This window comes from Meles meles, chromosome 4, assembly GCF_922984935.1.
Source record: "Meles meles chromosome 4, mMelMel3.1 paternal haplotype, whole genome shotgun sequence".
Lineage (NCBI taxonomy): Eukaryota > Metazoa > Chordata > Mammalia > Carnivora > Mustelidae > Meles > Meles meles.
In genome coordinates, this window is record NC_060069.1 from 59,492,524 (window position 1) to 59,512,315 (window position 19,792).

The window sequence follows — 19,792 nt, forward strand, 5'->3', positions numbered from 1 at the left end:
GGGCTAGTGAAGCATCAGGAATAATGTGTGTTTCCTCAGCGGTGCTGAAGAGCGATTTTGGTGTATGTGAGAGTGAGTGCTGCTCAAACACTATTCAGGTCACGTGGGAGAGAGAAGTCCCCTTGGACAGATGGCTTTCGAGAACCTTAGTGGTGGGAAAGGGAGTTGAGGATGGAGTGGAATCACAGATAGCTAGTGTGGGTTATTAGCTGTTAGTCTAAACCCAAGAAAGCAATTGTGGGATATTTTGGTACATAAAGTGTGATCCTGAAGTAGCATTGGTGGAAACCTGTTCGACTCAGACCGATACCACATGAATGCATTTGCTTTTTAATTAGTAAAACCTCTGAAGTTTGACCTTCTGCCTAGGTATTAATGGCTTTATGTTGGAAAGAACGAGATCTGTACTGGGAGAAAGACCCTGAGCGATGTACTCTGCTTCTACTTACCTTGGTAACTTTAAGATAATTTTACTTTAAAAAAAAAAAAAAGATTTTTAACTTTTTTTTAAAGCTGTGAACACATGAAGTTGTAGCTACCTTTCCATGAATATGTCATTTGCATGTCACATTTTGTGCCATGTAGCCAAATTAACAAATTAGCTAGATCATGATGCCTTATAAACATTAGAAACCTAGAAACATTGGATGGGCACTTAACAAACATTTGTTGGATGAAATTCTGATAGCCACTGTTGTCATATTTTCATCCTTTAGTGGTGGGATTCATTTAAACATTTTTTAGGTATAATCAAGAATAATGTGTAACAAATTCTCGTAAATTTAAGGGATTGTTTTTGGTTAAAAAAAAAACCACAACACGAGGGACGCCTGGGTGGCTCAGTTGGTTAAGCGGCTGCCTTCGGCTCAGGTCATGATCCTGGCATCCTGGGATCGAGTCCCACATTGGGCTCCTTGCTTGGCGGGGAGCCTGCTTCTCCCTCTGCCTGCCACTCTGTCTGCCTGTGCTCACTCGCGCGCTCTCTCCCTCTCTCTCTCTGACAAATAAATAAATCTTAAAAATCTTAAAAAAACAAAACAAAACAAACAAAACACACACACACACACGAATTATGTGACTTTAAAGTGATCCAAGACTGTGTGATTTAGTGATTTAGAGATGAACCATACTTGGTCCCATCAAAAAAAGCCAAGCGGTAGTAATACTTGAGTGAAGTCATCTGAGAAAAGACAGTCTGAGAAAGTTACGATTTGTAGTTTACATAATCGTAATTTATTTTCTTAATGTCTGAGTCAGAGTCTTAGAAATACTAAAATTAGAGGCTTCTCAACTTAGAGAAGGTAGTTGTAGGACTAAGTAAAAGGAAATTCCCTGCCATTTTACAAAGCTGCCAGTGAATTCATAGAACTTGTTGCTTTAAGAGGTAGTGCATCTAAAAATATAAGCATTCTTGAAACGGTTTCAGTTTAAGGGAAATCCTTAGCATGGTAAGTTCAGTCATATTCTCATGAAACATTCCGTTTGGGTTACATAGTATTTTAAAATATGTGCTCTGTTGCAGCCCTTCTATCCCGATACAGTAATTATTTTTCGGAAGAAGATGAACTTTTTTGATTGGGGTGGGTCGTTATGAGTGCCTTGTGCAGGGTAGGAGTTAAAGACATGTTTGTTGAGTAGAAGAATGAATCTCAGGGCAATTTGGATTGACAGGTCGGGATAGTGTTCATTTCTTATATACGTTAAGACTGTTGCTAAAAATAATGGGAATAATGCAGGAAGAAAAATCCTTTTGATAGCTTTCCCAAATGTTGACTAGAGAAAAGCTAAACCTCTTCACTTCAAGCTTCCATTTTCTCTCCAGTTCTGTAGGGAGGATACACTAAAAGAATGGAAACACATGCACTCTACATTTAAAAGAGGCACTCTGCATTTGGTTTTTCTGTAGTACCTGATATTATTATAATCTTAGGTTTTGTTACTACCTTTGTCTCAAAGAGTTCTTCCCTTTTCCTTGATTTAAAGGATAATTTTATAATTTGTAATTTAAAAATTAAACCGAAAGAATTTATGATGAAACACTCAGCTTTTATAAATGGCATAGTTTAAAACACTACAGTCGTCACGTTTTATTTATAACACACAAATGTAAAAATGTGTAGGAATGAAACAACAAAATCCATTTACTTTAAATTCCATGAATACCTGTCCATTTTTTTTTTTTTTACTTTGATGCATGACATTTTATTGGGCGGTGGAATTTACTACCTCAGTTTAGATTTCTGCCACGATGACAAGTCCTGTTCAAAGAGAGAGCCCCTAATTCTTATCCAGAGGGTTCACCCCCAGTGGATCTGTTTATGATACCTGGATAAAGAGCTTGTTTTCTTGTTGGTTGATTTCTGTGTGGACTGATTATGTTGTGACTTGTTAAGAAAAATAAATCAAAAAGTTCTTTTTTAAAGATTTTATTTATTTATTTGACAGAGAGAGATACAAGTAGGCAGAGAGGCAGGCAGAGAGAGTGAGAGGGAAGCAGGCTCCCTGCCGAGCAGAGAGCCCGATGCGGGACTCGATCCCAGGACCCTGAGATCATGACCTGAGCCGAAGGCAGCGGCTTAAACCACTGAGCCACCCAGGCGCCCACAAAGTTCTTTTTAAAAGAAAAAAATTTAGTAAGAGCTACTTTTGGCAGTTGAGAATCTAAGTCCCCTTTTTAGTTAATTCCGGAGATACATGAAAGCGTATTGGCAGGTATTTTCTCACATGCTTTGCTACTTTAACAAAGATCAGTGCATTTAAGCCTTAAATTAAAAACTTCTTTTCAAGTATCTCTCTCTTCAGGTGTCCTAGGTATTTCCTGATAGAAGATGGCTAGTTCCTAAGGTGTCCTTTCAACTCTGGAGTTTATTTCATTCTTATGTTTCTTAAAGAGTAAAAGCATGACCAAATACAGATTATTTTAAAGAAGGTAATGGCTGCCAAAAAATTCAAGTTTTTGCCAGATGGATTGTTTCCCTTGAGGAAGGGGAAGATAACACCTGAAATACGTCAAGAAATTGTTAATGATTTCTTTGTAAAAACATCTTTAAGTTGTGAGTGTTTGAGAAATAGGAAATTTATATGGGGAGTATTTCTTTTTTCTCTCTTCCCATTCTGAAGGCATTCTTCAGAAAAAAAATTTAAAAAATTTTAACAGTTCAGATATGGGAAATAATCCTGCCTTATTAAAAAAAAACTGATAAGAATGGGAATTTTTTTTCTATAATTGTGTATTCCAACTACTATGTTTATTTTTTAAAGTATTTAGATGTTTTGTTTGAGCAGGACGATAATATAAATGCCATTTAGTTTTTTTTTAGGAAAAATTTTTTTTAAAGATTTTATTTATTTGAGAGTGTGAGAGAGAGAGAGAGAGAGCACAAGCAGCAGGGAGGCGCAGAGGGAGAGGGAGAAGCCGACTCCCCGCTGAACAGAGTGAGTCTGATCCGGGACTCTGAGATCGGGACCTGAGCCAGATGCAGACATTTAACGAGCTGAGCCCCCAGGAGCCCCTAAATGAATACATTCTTGAACCTTCCCACAGTCAAAAGGTTTTAGATTTGTTTCCTATGTAACCGAGTTCAGACCTGTGTTTCTCAGACTGTGGGAGGCAGCAGAATCAGGGGGCTTGGCTGGGAAAGGGCCTAAAATGTGCTTTTCTTGCAAGTTTCTCACTGGTACTGCTGCTGGTGGTTCCCACACTTTGGGAACCACTGATGAGTTATTTAGTGGAATCCCGGTTAGCAACAGTGCTGCTTCTTCCCTTACACACCTGAAGGGTATATAACAGTAACGAACAGTGCTTCAGTCTCGGAGTCAAGGCATTGGAGTTGGGGGTCACAGCATACGGGGGTGGGCCGGTACTGCTGTCCTCACCAGGTGGGTGGAGTTTGAGAAAGGCCTTCACATAATTGCATGTTTTCTCTCCTACCCTCTTTCCCCTTTTGACTCTCTCTTCTCTCCTTCCCTCTCATTAGGCAGTCCGGGTCTATATAATAGGGGATAGGGAAGAGTCCTCTCCTTGCCAACACAAGTCTCCAGAGTTCCCAGGGAGGGATCTTCTGCACCTCTCAAGGAGTTAGAGAGAACAGAGGGGTTACATGGCAGCATAACTGGGATGCTGAGGCCATGAAAAAATCTCTTTCTGGTAATAATTGTATTTTCGTTTTTGTTTAAAGTATTTTGTATTATATCTATTGATCCAGATACAGATAAGGACCTGAGCAGTGTTTCTGGTTATGTAATGTCTTTGATACTTCCCTTGCTGGGCCAAATTAGCCCTCGCTTAAAGTTCCAAGGACATTTTGTGAATGTGTATCTCTAATCACCCAAACAGTCCCATAGGGTATCTCCACACTACTGATGTCAGGGAATTGAGACTCAGCAGGCGAGCAGTCCTGGGATCACGCAGTAAGGACACTGCAAATGAGTCAGCAAGCTATTAGGTTATATGAACTCAGGTAAGCGTGGTAAGCTCCATAACCTGTAGTTCCGTCATCTGTGGGATGGGGAAGATACTAGCCCCTACCTTCTTTTTTTTTTTTTTTTTAAGATTTTATTTATTAATTTTGACAGAGAGAGATCACAAGTAGGCAGAGAGGCAGGCAGAGAGAGTGAGAGGGAAGCAGGCTCCCTTCAGTGCAGAGAGCCCGACGTGGGACTCGATCCCAGGACCCTGAGATCATGACCTGAGCCGAAGGCAGCGGCTTAAACCACTGAGCCACCCAGGCGCCCTAGCCCCTACCTTCTGAGATTGATTTGAAGCCATTAAATGAGTTACTGTGGAGAATTTCGAATAGTGCATGGCACAAAAAGGGGCAATGAATGCTATTTCTTGGTTGGCTAACTCCTACTAATGCCTCAGTTCTGGGCTTATCCTGACTTTGTGCCATGTAATCTTCCTCTTAGGCATTACAGGTCAATAATCTCTTATCCAGAAATTGGAGATCCAAAATGCTATGCAAATGGCAGGTTTTTTTCATACATCACTTAGTGGCAAAACCTTACATGATTTGGACGTATTTTGTATGGCAACTAGGCCTGATCTAACTTGAAAACTGCCAGTCCGTTTTTCCTCACCTACGTGTAAATGTGCTTATGTTTTGCTACAGAAATACTCCTTGATTGTATGGGGTGCTGTCCCATGGTCCACACCTTCTTAAAATCTGAACACTTCCCAGATCCAAGCCACACCTGGTGCTAGGGCTGCGTATAATGAGATTATGGACCTATGGTAGTATGCCCTTAAATGTCTGTTTTCCTACTTGACTGTGAATTCCTGGGGAACTGGGCCTGTCCTATTCATGTGTAGCCTCAGGTCTTTGCACATGATAGGCATTCATTAAATGTCTGGTGAAAGAAGGAACCACGCCACAACATCCCGGTTAGATGAAGGGAAACCGGTTAGATGAAGGGAAACCGACTGAAGAACAACAGCGCCTTATTTGTTTTCTAGAACACAGACAACACAGATGGCCTGCAGTTCACAAGAGGTGGAATTTTTACTTTGGGGGCTTTAAGTGTTCAGTGGGATGAGAAAGTAAAAAAACTGAATGCCTGTGTTACAGTTTCAGCAGCTCCAACTTGTATTCTTCTGGTTTATCCATTCACCCCCTGCAGTCCTAGGTTTTTAGCTAACTTCTTGTGAAAGCCACATGGGAATAACTGTACGTGGAATGCTTGGGGTGGATAGGCAAGTGTGCTTTTAAATTCCATGCTAAGAGGGGCGCCTGGGTGGCTCAGTGGGTTAAGCCGCTGCCTTCAGCTCAGGTCATGATCTCAGGGTCATGGGATCGAACCCCACATCAGGCTTTCTGATCAGTGGGAAGCCTGCTTCCCCTTCTCTCTCTCTCTGCCTCTCTGCCTACTTGTGATCCATCTTTCTGTCAAATAAATAAATAAAATCTTAAAAAAAAAAAAAGCAAAAATAAACTCCTCACTAAGAATGATTGTAAAAGCTTTAAATACCTAATTCATTATGGGTTTGCAGTTAGGGGTTTGTTTTTTTTTTTTGATTTTTACAAAGTATAGGAATTAACAGATTGCCAAGAGAAACGTAGAACATTAGGGATTATAAAAAACAAATTTGAATTCTTCTGATGAATAGACTTAGTAAGCAAAAGTAGTTTTATGCCTGAATTTACAACTTAAAATATTCTTTCATGCTTCGTGAGCTTTCATGATCAGTATGACAATTATTAATAGCTAAGAAATATTCATATTCCTTATTGCATATAGATGAAAATGGCTCTGTTCACTCAACAGCAGTATAATTGTATAGCCTACATAATGCCTTGCTTTGGTAAAGATTCTGTGGACGTTTTAAGAAGTGGAGAGAGAAGGCTGAATTACACAAGTGTATTTTTTTTTAATTAGTGTGGATACAGGGGCTCATTGGTATTTTTTTTATATGTGTAACTGGCACAGCTGAACTTTTAAAAAGATAACTAATATGCTGCTTTCTTCTCAACTTACAATACTTTCATTATATGATAGAGTAATTTCAGTTGTGTTAAATGAATCATTCATGTTGAAAAAGAACTTAGTCAAGAAGTTACGGTAACTGAAAGACACTGTGCTGATATTAAACTAATTTCTGTTAAATTATTAGTTTAAAATTGCTTTTGTCTACAATTTCAGTACCACTTCAGAGATTGTGATGAACCGCTCCAATATGACCTAGATTAAAAATCACCATTGGTGAAATTTCTTGACAATTATACTGAATCCTTCTGATGTTTTTAGTTTGTGTTTTGTTCTTGGTTGTGTTTTTATGTATAATTTCAAAAAATCTTTTAAGACTTTATTTTTAAGTAATCTCTACACCCAACTTGGGGCTTGAACTCCTGACCCTAAGATCAAGAGTCACATGGTCCACTAACTGAGCCAGCCAGGTACCCCTGTGGTTGTGGGGGTTTTTTTGTTTTTTTATAAAGGAATGTAGAGATGGCTCATCTGTATCTCGTATTACTTTATCTTTCCCTCCTCCTAGGAGGAAAGTTTCTTAACTGGCTGAAGATAGATCCTGGGAAATGTAAGTATTTAAGTGAATGGGGTGGGGAGAGACAGCAAAAAAACCCCCAGAGAAACAATAGTGAGATACAAGGAGGATCTAGGAAGCTGGGGTCATGAAAGCCATAGTAGTAAAGGGAATGAGGAGGGGGAATATCATTAGTCAGATTCAGCAGAGAAGTTTGATGAGCTGCCCTATGAAAAGAGCAGTGTGGCAGAGGAAAGAGAGCCGCATTCCAGACTCTAACACACAGTTGGATTCAGTCCCCTCCACCATGCCTCTAAATTTAGGCAAGTTATTTCACCTGTCTGAACCTCCGTTTCCTTTCGTCTTTATTTTTACCTCATTCCACTTATTTTATGGTTCCCAGTGGACTTGAGGCATATTAAACATTTAAGGTTTTTTTTTTAGCAAAAATCTATTTGGATTGGGCATATGTAGGGGCAAGATTCTTAGAGAAAGAAACAAAGCAAGGAAATTATTTGATTAGCTATAGCTATGTGGTTGCCTTATTTGGAAAGCCTAGTTGGCTGTGAGTGGTGGTCCTTGGGTTTTACAAGCTTGGGTTTGGGGTTGCTTACGTAGTTTGTTAAGGTATTAGAACCTCCTCAGTCTAAGGGTCTCCTTGTTCAATTTATTTTTTTTTCTTAAGATTTTATTTATTTATTAGAGAATGAGAGAGAGAGCACAAGAAGGGGAGGGTCAGAGGGAAAAGCAGACTCCCCATGGAGCAGAGAGCCCGATGCGGGACTCCATCCCAGGACTCCAGGATCATGACCTGAGCTGAAGGCAGTCGCCCAACCAACTGAGCCACCCAGGCGCCCCTCCTTGTTCAATTTAGTGCAAGAGTTAAGTTAACTATATTTATTGTGGATCCACTGTGACTCACTTCTATATATTTGCTTGCTCGTTGGTAACAAAAACACCCATAAAGCAAACCCAGCTCAGGAATTCAAAAATTAAGCATCACTTGCAGCTATTGTACTTGTGTGCTTCTTCCTTGTACTGTTTTATCATTCCCTTCAAGAATATTTTGTTACATAGGTGTGCATTCTTAGTTGTTTTTGAGCTTTATAAAAAGAGTTTAAAAAAAGAGTTGTTTTTGAGCTTTATAAAAAGAGTTATAAAAAAAGAGTTTTATAGTAAACTATAAAAAAAGTTGGAGTTTTTATAAAAAGAAGATATGTGTCTTCTGGAACTTGTTCCACCCCCCACCCCACCCCCCACCCCACCCCCCGCCAATAATATTGTTCAGATTACTCTACATTGTCTGTACCTGTAGTTCATTTGTTTTCTTGTGATATAATAATTCAGCATGAAAGAAAACACTACAATTACCCATTCTCCTGTTGGTGGGCATTGGTGTTTTAAATTTCTTGCTCTTACGAGTAGTACTATATGAATCCAACTCTTTTTTTTTTTTCTTAAAAGATTTTATCTATTTTTTTGACAGAAAGAGAGGTCACAAGTAGGCAGAGAGGCAGGCAGAGAGAGAGGGGGAAGCAGGCTCCCCGCCAAGCAGAGAGCCCGATGTGGGGCTCGATCCCAGGACCCCAAGATCACGACCCCAGCCGAAGGCAGAGGCTTAACCCACTGAGCCACCCAGGCGGCCCTGAATCCAACTCTTGACATATGAGCACATGTACTTGAGTTTCCTTTAGGGCTTATGTACCCAGAAATGGAATTAAGTCTTATTTTTCTAATAAACTTTTTAAACAGTTTTATTTAAGTAATCTATATACCCCACGTGGAGCTTGAACTCATGACTCCAAGATCAGGAGTGGCAGGCATGTCCTACTGAGCCAGCCCGGGGGCCCCCAGAAATGGAATTATCATATTGAAAGATAGAGGTATCATCACCTTTGTTAGATACTGGCCAAGTTATTTCCAATAGCTTTCCTACCAGAATGAGTCACCTTTTCCCCCAACCTTGCCAATTCCTCTTTTTCTTTTTCTTTTTAATTTAAGTAATCTCTACACCCAGTGTAGGGCTTGAACTCATGACCTTGAGATCAAGAATCACATGCTTTACCCCAACTACCAACCAGGTGCCCCAGCCTTGTTAGTTCTTAGTTGAGATACAGTTTGAGCAATCTGGTTGGTATGAAATTGTTCCTTATTTGCATTGCCCTGCTTACTGAGGTTGAATGAATATCTCTTTATTCGAATATTGGCTTCCACAGTTTTTCCTGCTGTGGTTTGCTCATTCATATCTTTGCACATTTTTCAGTTAGCTCATTGGTCTTTTTTATTAGTTTGGAGGAATTTTTTTAAAACTCTGGATGCTAATCCTTCTTTACTCAATCTGTGACTTTGTTCCCCTGTATCCCTCTCCCCCGTAGAAGACATCTACTCATGAATACACTGTCCTTACACAACTGAAGGTGCTAGGTAGCCCTTCTGGCTGACCTTTCCTCATCTCAGTGTGTATAGAGGGATATAGAGAGAGAATTGTGAGAATCATTGTCAACAGTTGGGTTGGGGTGTGTGTGCAGCAGACCATTGGGCTATTTAATAAGCCTTGAGGTTGATTTGGTTCCCATATGTCAGAAGCACTAAAAAAGAAAGGAGGGGTAGCATAATTGATGCCTCTTTGCTTTCAGCTTTGGGACTTTTCACTATGTCTGAGTCCCTAGAAGTCCTACTCTGTTTTCTGTTAGGTGTATGACCAGTGTAGGCGGAAACCTTAATTTCTGCCTAGTATCGCTTCTTTTTTTGGTCATTAATTCAGGTGAAGTCTGATCAGTGAGAGAGTATGTTTTGGTTTACTCCCTTACAGGTTGGGTTCTTGAGTATCTTAAACTTTAAGGAAGAGCTGGAGTTCATTAATGTGGCGGTTCACCTGGCTCTACCCAGTGGTGAATTTCTGTAGTGGTGGTTGACTATTTATCTTACTGGTTTTCTTTCTCCTGCCATTACTTTTCATGTTTCCCCCCCACATTCACAAAGTATTATGAACTATTTTGCCATTTTCTTGGTTTTTGTTCTCATTAACTGATGATGTAAAGGACCTAACTAGAGGAGGGCAAGTAGTTGGAGGACTTTGTCAAATATGTGCCCCTGGAGGACCTCACTTCTCTGAACTGGAGCATGCTTTAGTTGAAGGTTTGAGGCAGCAACTTACTAAACTGTACCTCACGCCACAATATCATTCTCAGGAATCCAGAACTTTCATAGTTCTGATACGTCCACAGACTAGGTCAATACAGGGACTGGCCACTTTATTAGATCCTCCTTTAGACCTTCAAAACATAACTTATTAAGATTTATTTTACTTGGTTTCACCTGGGGGTATCTTTGTGGCTTCATTTTACCCTAGTCAGCTCTAGGCTTGTACAGAAGTCATTTATAATTTAGTTTGTGCTAGATATGATCTTTATTGGTATTCTCAGCAATTGTCAGGTGGGAAGAAAAGAGCAACAAAGTGTGTCATCAAAATATTCTTTCTCCCTAGTGACAGAACCAGTAAATTTTCCTTAAAGAGTGAAAAACAAGTTTCTCGTTTTAGCAGTAGGCCATGGAAGGTAGGGGAAGGCAGCTTTAACATTTCTTTTGAGGCACCTGGAGAAAGTTTGCAGTTCCCTCTGTAGCGGAGGAAAACTGATTTTCTTTTTACTTTTCTGAGTTCTTGGCTGAGACACCCTGCAGTAAAAGATAAATGAGAAAAACAAGTTTTGAACATATTTGTATCCCTCACATATACATCAGAGATTCCCAGGGAGAAAAATGTGTAACTCCCTAAGGTAGCCAAGGTACCAGCTGACAGTCTTCAGCTAGAGGAAGAAGGGTAGGAAGGGGGAAGGTTGTGGGAGGTTATCAGGAGAGGCAAGGGTAAACAAAGGTGTGGTTTGTTGTGCAGATTTAAATCCTGCACTCTCCATTGGTTCAGATTCTCTGGTTTAGAGTCCTTTCCTTCCTAGAACAGAGAGCAAGACTTTCTGACAAGTGGAGATTTTCTCTCTCCTGTGTCTGCTGTTTCTCTGAATAATCCTATGCCACATCCTTAAGCCATCATTGGGTTGGCGTATTCTGCTACCTTTCATTTGGTACAAGCATCTCAAGGAAGGACTCTGATTTTGCCCCTAGAAACCTTTCTCAGACCCATGCCTTCTGAGCGCTCTCCCCTTTTCCATGATGTCTGCTTTAATTTAGCTGAAGGCGGCTGGACAGGAGTGAGGCTTGAGAATTCAGAAGTCCCTGTGAAGAAATGGGGTCATGTATAGGCAGCTTTGTTTGAGAGTTCATAATGAAGGATAGAAAAAGGAAGGTCGGTGATAGTGAACTGTAGAAAGAATCAAGGCATTTTCTCTCTCTCTCTCTTTTTTTTAAAGGTAGAGACTTGGGCATGTTAAACCCTGATGGAAAGTATCCACTTGAAAGTGAAAGGTTACCCACAGGTGGTGGTTTGTTTGCTAGATGAAAGTGAGGACTTAAAAGAGCCTGAATTGTTAACACTTGAATACCCTGACCAATCTTAGCTTTACAAAGAGCGAATTAACAAAGATTAAGTGTGTTCTGTTTTATGATACCACTAAGTCTGCATGTTACCTAGAAGTATTCCTGTCAAACACATGGTACTTGAATATCCTTTAACCTGTGGATCTAACTTAAAGTTTTTTGGCAGTGTAGAGGATAAACAAGTTAAATGATACCATAAGGAAGTAAGCAGGATGCAGGACATTGAAAAGGACAAGTGGCTCATTCTGTCCAGTAACTCAGTATTTTAGGGGGAAATAAAGCAGGCCATGGATACTTCTAGATTGAGAGATTTAGGAGACATAACCCAGTGTGTTATGTAGTCTGTAATTGGATCCTAATTTGAATAAATCAGATGTAAAAAGACATTGGTGGAGTAATTAAGGAAATTTGAAAATGGACTAGGTATATTAGCTCCTGAATAATTACTGTTAATTTTGGTAGATCTGTTAATGGTAATAGGGTTTAATAGATAAGTGTCCTAATATTTTTTGGAGATGAGTGCTGACATATTTCAGAGTGGAATGTCTTGCTGTCTGTGACTGACTTTAAAATACTTAAGCAAGTGGAGACTCCTAGATGGCTCAGTTGGTTGGTCAGGTCATGATCTCAGGGTCCTGGGATTGAGCCCTGGGTTGTTGGGTTCCCTGCTTCTCCCTCTTCCCTCCGCCCCTCCCCACTGCTTGTACTCATACTCTCTGTCTCTCTCTCAAATAAATAAAATCTTAAAAAAAAAAATTTAAAAAAATGAGCAAAATCAAGAAAAAAATACAGCAATAACACGAACAATTTGTAAATTGTATGGTATATTATGGGTGTCCATTATATGGATTTCTCTACCTTTCTCTGTTTGAAATTTTCCCTAAAAGACTAGAACAATGAGGAACAATGAGAACTTGAATGTTCTAGAAGAGATTATTAAGGGAAGTATAAGATTACTGAAAAGACAGTAGATAGGATTTAAATCACAGGTGGAGGAATTGGACCAAAGGACAGAAAAGTCAGTTCCTCTATTCTGAATGGAGGGAAAGGAGAATGTGATGAGTCTGTTAGGTTTGTATAGTTTTATATATCTATCTGGTGGTAGAAAATTGAAAGAGTTCATGTCTGATGGCTTGCTTTCTCTGTGATATAGAAGGCAAGGGCATTTGTAAGAGGGTGTGAAAGGTCAGAAGCTTAAAGAGTTCAAAGGAACTGAGGTAGTTTAGATAGAGTGAAAGTGATGAGTAAGAAGCCATGTAGGTTGCCGGGCAACCGGTTTTGAGGGCCCGGTTGAGATGAGTGTAATGAATTTGTAGTACGCTCTGTTTGACTTTTTAAATCAGTGTTTGGTGGGGGAGGGGGTTATGGACATTGGGGAGGGTATGTGCTATCGTGAGTGCTGTGAAGTGTGTAAACCTGGCGATTCACAGACCTGTACCCCTGGGGATAAAACTACATTATATGTTTATAAAAGAAAAAATTTGGAAGGGGAGACGAACCATAAGAGACTATGGACTCTGAAAAACAACCTGAGGGTTTTGAAGGGTCAGGGGTGGGAGTTTGGGGGAACAGGTGGTGGGTAATAGGGAGGGCACGTTTTGCATGGAGCACTGGGTGTTGTGCAAAAACAATGAATACTGGTACGCTGAAAAAATAAATAAATTAAAAAAACAATAAAAAAAAACCCTCTAAAATGTTAAAAAAAAAAATCAGTGTTTGGTGACTTGAGTACTGGCCAAAAGAAAGTAAGTAGTTGAATTCATACGAGGTTTTGGTTTTTGTCTGTTGAGTGTGACAGCGTAAAAGGGTCGGGGAAACTAGGGTTCTGGCAACTCGTGGGTGAATTGCTGGACCTCGAGTCTAATCTGTTGAAGAAAGGGACTCGCAGAGAGAGGATGAGGGAGTTCTGGAGGAGTGCTGCACAGAGCAGTGATTGTAGTCAACCACTCGGTATTGTATGCCTGGAAGTTACTGAAAGACTGGATCCTAGATGTTCTCTCTACAAAGAAGAAATGGTAATTGTGTGATCGGACAGGTAACTCTTTGTTAATCGTATTGCAATATATAAATGTCAACTCACTTTCTGTAACTAAAACTTACACAATGACTTACACAATATTAGGGGTCAGTTATATCTCCATTAAAAGATGAGAGATACCATAAACTCCTATTGAACTCCTCTCTCTCATGAACCTTCTCCTTCAAGGGCTTCAAAGTGTCTGGGATTTTCACTACTAACAAGATAGTAAATTAGATGCTAGCAGATGTGAGACTCCTTGGTCAGAGACCAAGGACTTTATTCCAGCACATTAAGTAGCCTATCCTGGTGTTGGTTTGTGCTGATTCCCCCATGTTCCTCAGTTCCTAAGGGGTTAACACCAGTAGTGGGTCTAGATAGATGCCACATGTACATCAGATTTGTGTCAGAGCCCAGAAACACTGAGCTTGGGGAACGTACTACTTTTATTGTAAGTGGAAGCAAACCTTTTCTGTCTTGCCGGGGAGACATTGTCTCATCCCTCAAGGTTGCTTGTCCAAATACATCCCTGAGAAACAGCCCTGGTGAGAGTGATTAAGGCCTAGTTTGGCAGGCCCAGGAAAAATGTGTAGGGATATTCAGGGCCCATGGTCTCTCCCAGAAGTAACCCAGAAGTGGAGAAGTAACCACTCCCTAGAGTGGTGGTGATGAGGGAATTGCTTTCTGTTTGTCATTTCTGTTCATGGTACTCCATCCTTTTGGGCACCCAGGGTGGAAAATCTCCCCCGTTTGGTGCAGATCCTAGTATATCCTGAATAGCTCTTGCTGGCTGTGTTACCTGAAACTGGATTTGCCTCTTGGTGAGTGTTGAGCCAAAAGACAGAAGCCAAAGTAAAGGAAAAAGGAAGGGTTTTGCTTGCAGTAAGTAAAAGAGAACAGTGGGTTAATTTTTTTTTCCCCTCCCGAAAGCAGTGTCTCACAGAAGGACAAAACTGGGGAGCTTTTAAGCTAAGGGTGCATACGTATTCGTGAAGGAGCCTGGGTGGTGGGGAATACAGCATGGAGATGAGGCAGAAGTCGTCTTAAGGTGATGGAGTCCAGGTCGGAGTCACGAGGAGCTGTCAAAGCAGAGGCCAGTGTCCTCACCTCTCTGGCTCTGGATGGATGGACTGGTATCTGAGTGCTCAGAGGGTTTAGGTCCTGCAAAGATTAACTCAAGAGTGTGGGTCAGGTGGGTCTCCTGGCCTAATGTGGCTGGCTCTTCTCACATTCTTTCCCAAGATGTCTGGGGCCCTGAAATGACTTTTTAGGAGAGCTGGGTCTGTTGATATTTTTTCAGGAACCCCTTACTGTTTCTGCTTACAGCTCTGCTGTAGAGAGTCAGTTGTATGTGGGTGGCTATTGGGGTGGAAAGGCAGTAGTCCATGGGCAGGTCAGTGGCAGTTTTGAACACCCTGAAACTAAGGAGACCTGTGATGGACCTCCTTTTTAGGACATTAGCAACTCAGTAAGAGCTTTACACCAGTTTTGCATGCCCAGGATTTTTTGGCACTCAGCAAATAAAGAAGGAAAGAATAAAGAACCAGAGTTTTTAGGATTTGGGGGCCAGTGATAACTTTGGAATGGTCCAGCAAGGGTAATTAAGGTTGTGAATTTAAAGAACCTGAATGCTACTTATCTCATTAGGCAGAAGGGTCTTTCAGATTGGCTGTAATCTAACCAGCCTAGTACTCTCTGAGGAACATACTAAATTGTTAAACAGAACTTCATCTAGAATTGGTTAAGCCTTATAATGATCAAAATTTGCTGAACATTTAGATAAACAGAGAGCTGTATTGTAGTAGTAAATTGGACATGGATTATTAGAATGATGAAAGTTCTTCTTAGTTTGTAGTTTAATACCATTGCAAGCAATCCCAATTAACGTGTTAACTTGACAAAATAAAGTTAACCCTAATAAACAGATACTTGTACTACAGTTGAAGTGAATGAAGAATGACACCAGAAACACATTGTCTCTTACTGGAATCAGTCTCTCCAAGTGGGAATTTGGAGTTGAGGTAGTCATTTGGATCTCTAATTTTAACCTGAGGAAATCAAAACTGGGTCTGGTGCTTGGAGAAGCAAAGAAGTTATTTTGTAGAAAGAAGAAAACAAGTAGAGAAAAACAGGACAGGTAGAGGAAAAAATACTACCAGTTTTCAGCTTCGGTTTTTTTCAGAGGTGGTAATGTTCCTGCCTTTGGGTTCTATGATTCATCCTAAATTCTTAAAATGTTTTTTCCTTTATTTATTAAGCTGTTTCAGGTTAATTTATTGGAGAGGTGTCTTAGGTGCTAGGGATGTAGCAAAAAAAATAAAGCGAACAAAGTTCCCGCCTCAAGGAGCCTACATTCTGCTAGCAGCAAACCAACAACAAATAAGCAGTACATACTAGATGGTGCTGAGTCGTCAGGCGGCCACGCCGTAAGGCGGGTGCATATGGGCTGTCAGCAAAGGTCCTTCTGAGGAGGTACATTTGAGCAAAAGTCAGCAAGCAATGAAAATATCAGGAGTAAGAGCGTTTTAGGCCAAGGGAAGAGCAAGTGTAAACGACACTGAAACTAGATCCTACTTGGTGTGTTCAAGGGACATCAAGAAGCCTTCGAAGTGGCTGGAGCAGAGTGAGGGGCAGCGTGATGGATAAAGTCAGAGAGGGGTGTGTAAGAGATTGTGTAGGGCTCTCTAGGTCAAGCTAGACATAGGTTTTCCTCTGAATTGGAGTGGAAAACCTTGTAGGATTCAGAGAAGAAAGACTGGTGTTTTAACAAAGGATGACTCGGTTGCTATATTTAGGAGAGGAGGGCAGTAGAAGGGAGCCCAGGTGAGAGATGGTGGTGGCTTAGACCGAGGTGAGCAGAGTGGAGGTAATTGGGTTTAGTCAGGTCCTAGATATTTTTCTGAAGGAAGAATTGGCAGGTTGTGCTGATGGGTTACATGTAGGGTGTGAAAGAAATAAGGATGACTCCCCAGTGTTTGGCTTAAAATAAAGGGTTGACAGGACTGACTTTCCATTTACTGAAACAGGGAAGACCTGGGGGTGGAGTGGGGTTTGGCTTTGAAGTATGAACTCTGTGGTGCCTGTTAGGCATCTAAATGGGGATAAATAGATATTATGGATGCTGTCTGAAGTGTTGTAGATGATTTCTCACTGGACTGTATTCTAGTCCTGACGGTCTGTAAATTAGGTTTGACTCTTTCAACTCAGGATTTCTCTTCCATCCTCTGATCATGTTCTCCATTGGACCTTTTTAGTGAGTAATCGAGGTCTGTATTTACTAAGTCGGTTGTTGCCGGATCTTGGAATTGCTAGCTCGCTTGAATTTTGGAAGGATCAAAGAGAAGTTGTGTGTCAGTAGTTCAAAAAGTAGATTAATGTGTAAATGGAGACCTGAATCTAGCCGGCTGGGTTTTCGTTTTTGTTTTTGACAGTTGCTTCCACTTGCTGATTTCTGAGGCACACAAGCAGAAGGATGAGTGAGCTGGAGCAGTTGAGGCAGGAAGCCGAACAGCTACGGAATCAGATCCAGGTAAGAGCGGAGTTTCTTGTTCTGGAATTTTAACACTTCTGTTTAGTACCAGCAATGAATAAAATGTGTTCGTTATTGGATCAGTTTACAAATACTAAATGTATGAGTCTTGAAGTGGTGAGTTTGTCTTTATATACCTCTAAAGTACTCTCTAAAAATCATTCCTAACAACTGTCTGTGTGGACTTAGGACCTCTGTGTCCCTAAGAATTTAATACTCTATATGTAATTACTGTGGAAAGACAAACCTAATTCTTATTCACACACCTGGAATCGTAGCTTGGTTTTAGGTGTCCTGTGATGAGGCAGATATTATCACGTTGCAATACACTAGAAAAATCTGAATCTCTGAAATACTAGATTACAGAAAAACATTAAAAATTATTAGTGGCATAATAAACACATATCTGTCATCTTTTACTCTTGGAAATCAACTCAAAACAGCGAAAAACTTAAGCAAATACAAGTTCCATCTAACCATTAAATTAAAAGACCTTTAGAACTTCATGCCAAGAATCAAACAGTAATGCATCAAGATGTGGGAAGACTGAGAGGGACAGTTTCTGCAAAGTGGCTAGTACTCCCTCAGCAAAAACACCAGTAACCCTCTGGAACAGTGGAAACACGTTTTCCTGGACCAAGGAAGATAGAGATAAAAGATGGCATGTCTATGTTCCTTCATGTTTAGGAAGCCTCTTGGTGAGCAGGGTAGAGGAAGGAGACTGGATTGTATCCTTGCTGTGCCTACTTACTGCAGAGAAATCAAGGTTTGAAACAGTAGGGGATACACAGAAGAACTTTAGAACAAAGCCAGGAGAATCCCTAGTGACTCGGAGCACTGCTGGCCGCCCACCACAGCCCCCGCCCCCACCTGTGAACCTTCTTCCGCAAGAGCTGTTTCAGAACTCATCTGATTTGATGACGGAAGAATCGGAAGAAAGAATCAAGCATAGGATCTATACATGGATATTACAAGAAAAGAGAGGAAAGGAGCAGGAAGAACAAAGGATGGCTGAAGGACACTCACCAAAAAAAATGTGGATACTGACTGGATTGAAATCCTAACTGACCAAATCTCCTTTCAGGAATCCAAGGACGTGCGTGGATGATTAAGATGCAAATAAGAACTCTGAGTTTGATAGTTTAGGTGTCTGACAAAGCTGACAAAGGAGGGATTTATTCTGCCTGGGATGATGAGGGAAGGCCTTACAGAGTAATGTCTGAAGTAGACGTTGCCAGCACCAGAATGGATTCTCTGCCACCTCTGCTCAGTGTCACTTGCTGCAGAAGCTGAGCAGGACTGACAGACTGGCTGAGTGCATGGTCCCATGAGCATGTCATTTAAAAAAATGTTCTCTGTATACACGAGCTTGGACTTCTCTTTTCTTTTCTTTTCTTTTTGGATTACATATAAATGAGATCATATGGTATTTGTCTCTGACTTCTTTGACTTAATGCTCACAGTGTCCACGCGTGTTGTTGGAAATGGCGAGATCTTTTCCTTTTATGGCTGGATAATACTCTGGTGCATGTGTACCACCTGGGTTTTCTTCTAGGAGTTACGGTTTCAGGTGTTAAATTCAAGTGTTTAATCCATCTTGAGTTTATTTTTGTGTCTGGAGTAAGATAGTGGTACAGTTTCATTCTTTTGCTTGTGGCTCTCCAGTTCTCCCAACACCATTTATTAAAGAGACCATCTTTCCCCTGTTGTCATAAATTAATTGACTATACATGCATAGGTGTATTTCTGGGTTCTCTGTTCCATTGATACTTGTGTCCATTTTTATGCTAATACCATACTGTTTGATAACTGTGACTTTGCAATAATGGTTTGAAATCTGAGAGCATGATGCCTCCCATTTTGTTCTTTTGTTTCAAAATTTCTTTGGCTACTCAGGAGCTTCTGTGGTTTCATACAGAGTTTAGGAAGTAGAATGTGTATTTTTGTGGAAAATGCCATTCGACTCTCGATAGGAATTGCCTTGCATCTGTAGCTTGCTTTGGGTGGTATGGATTAACAGTATTCTTTCAGTGCATGAGCCATAGAACAGCTTTCCATTGATTTTGTGTCTTCAGGTTTCTTTCATCTTTGTTTTAATAGATTTCCATGTATAGGTCTTTAACCTCCTTGATTATGTTTTGTTCTTTTTGATGCAGTAGGATTGTTTCTTGATTTCTTTCTGATAGTTTTTAGTGTATAGAAATGATAGATTTTTTTTTTTTTTTGGATCTTGTATGTATTTTGTATGTCTTGCAGCTTTACTGAATTTTTTTTTTTTCAAGATTTTATTTATTTTGACAGAGAGAGACACAGCGAGAAAGAGGGAACACAAGCAGGGGGAGTGGGAGAAGCAGGCTTCGCGCTAAGCAGGGAGCCTGATGTGGGGCTCAAACCCAGGACTCTGGGATCATGACCTGAGCCGAAAGTAGCTGCTTAACGACTGAGCTACCCAGGAGTCCCCTAAATTTATTTCGTGTGTGTGTGTGTGTGTGTGTGTGTGTGTGTGGTCTTTAGGGTTTCCTATATATAATACCATGTCATATGCAAATAGTTTTATTTCTTCCTTTCCAGTTTGGATGCCTTTATTCCCTTTTCTTGCCTAATTGCTCTGCTGAGGACTTCCAGTAATATGTTGAATTACAGTGGGGAGAGTGGGCATCCTTGTCTTGTTACTGATGTCAGAGGAAAAGCTTTCAGCTTCTCATTGTTGAGTATGATGTTAGCTGTGGGCTTGTCATATAGGACCTTTATTATGTTGAGGTACAGTTCCTCTATA

The 19,792-nt window shown here is 40.5% G+C and overlaps 1 protein-coding gene across 1 annotated transcript in view; it reads left to right on the forward strand.

The window, feature by feature from the left end:
• The window catches only part of GNB4 (G protein subunit beta 4), a 54,413-nt gene that overhangs the window by 10,003 nt on the left and 24,618 nt on the right, over nt 1-19,792 (forward strand). The window contains exon 3 of the mRNA XM_046001418.1: nt 16,919-17,016. Coding sequence (XP_045857374.1) covers nt 16,960-17,016 — 57 coding nt within the window. The 5' untranslated portion in view covers nt 16,919-16,959. The remainder of the gene's footprint in view (nt 1-16,918; nt 17,017-19,792) is intronic.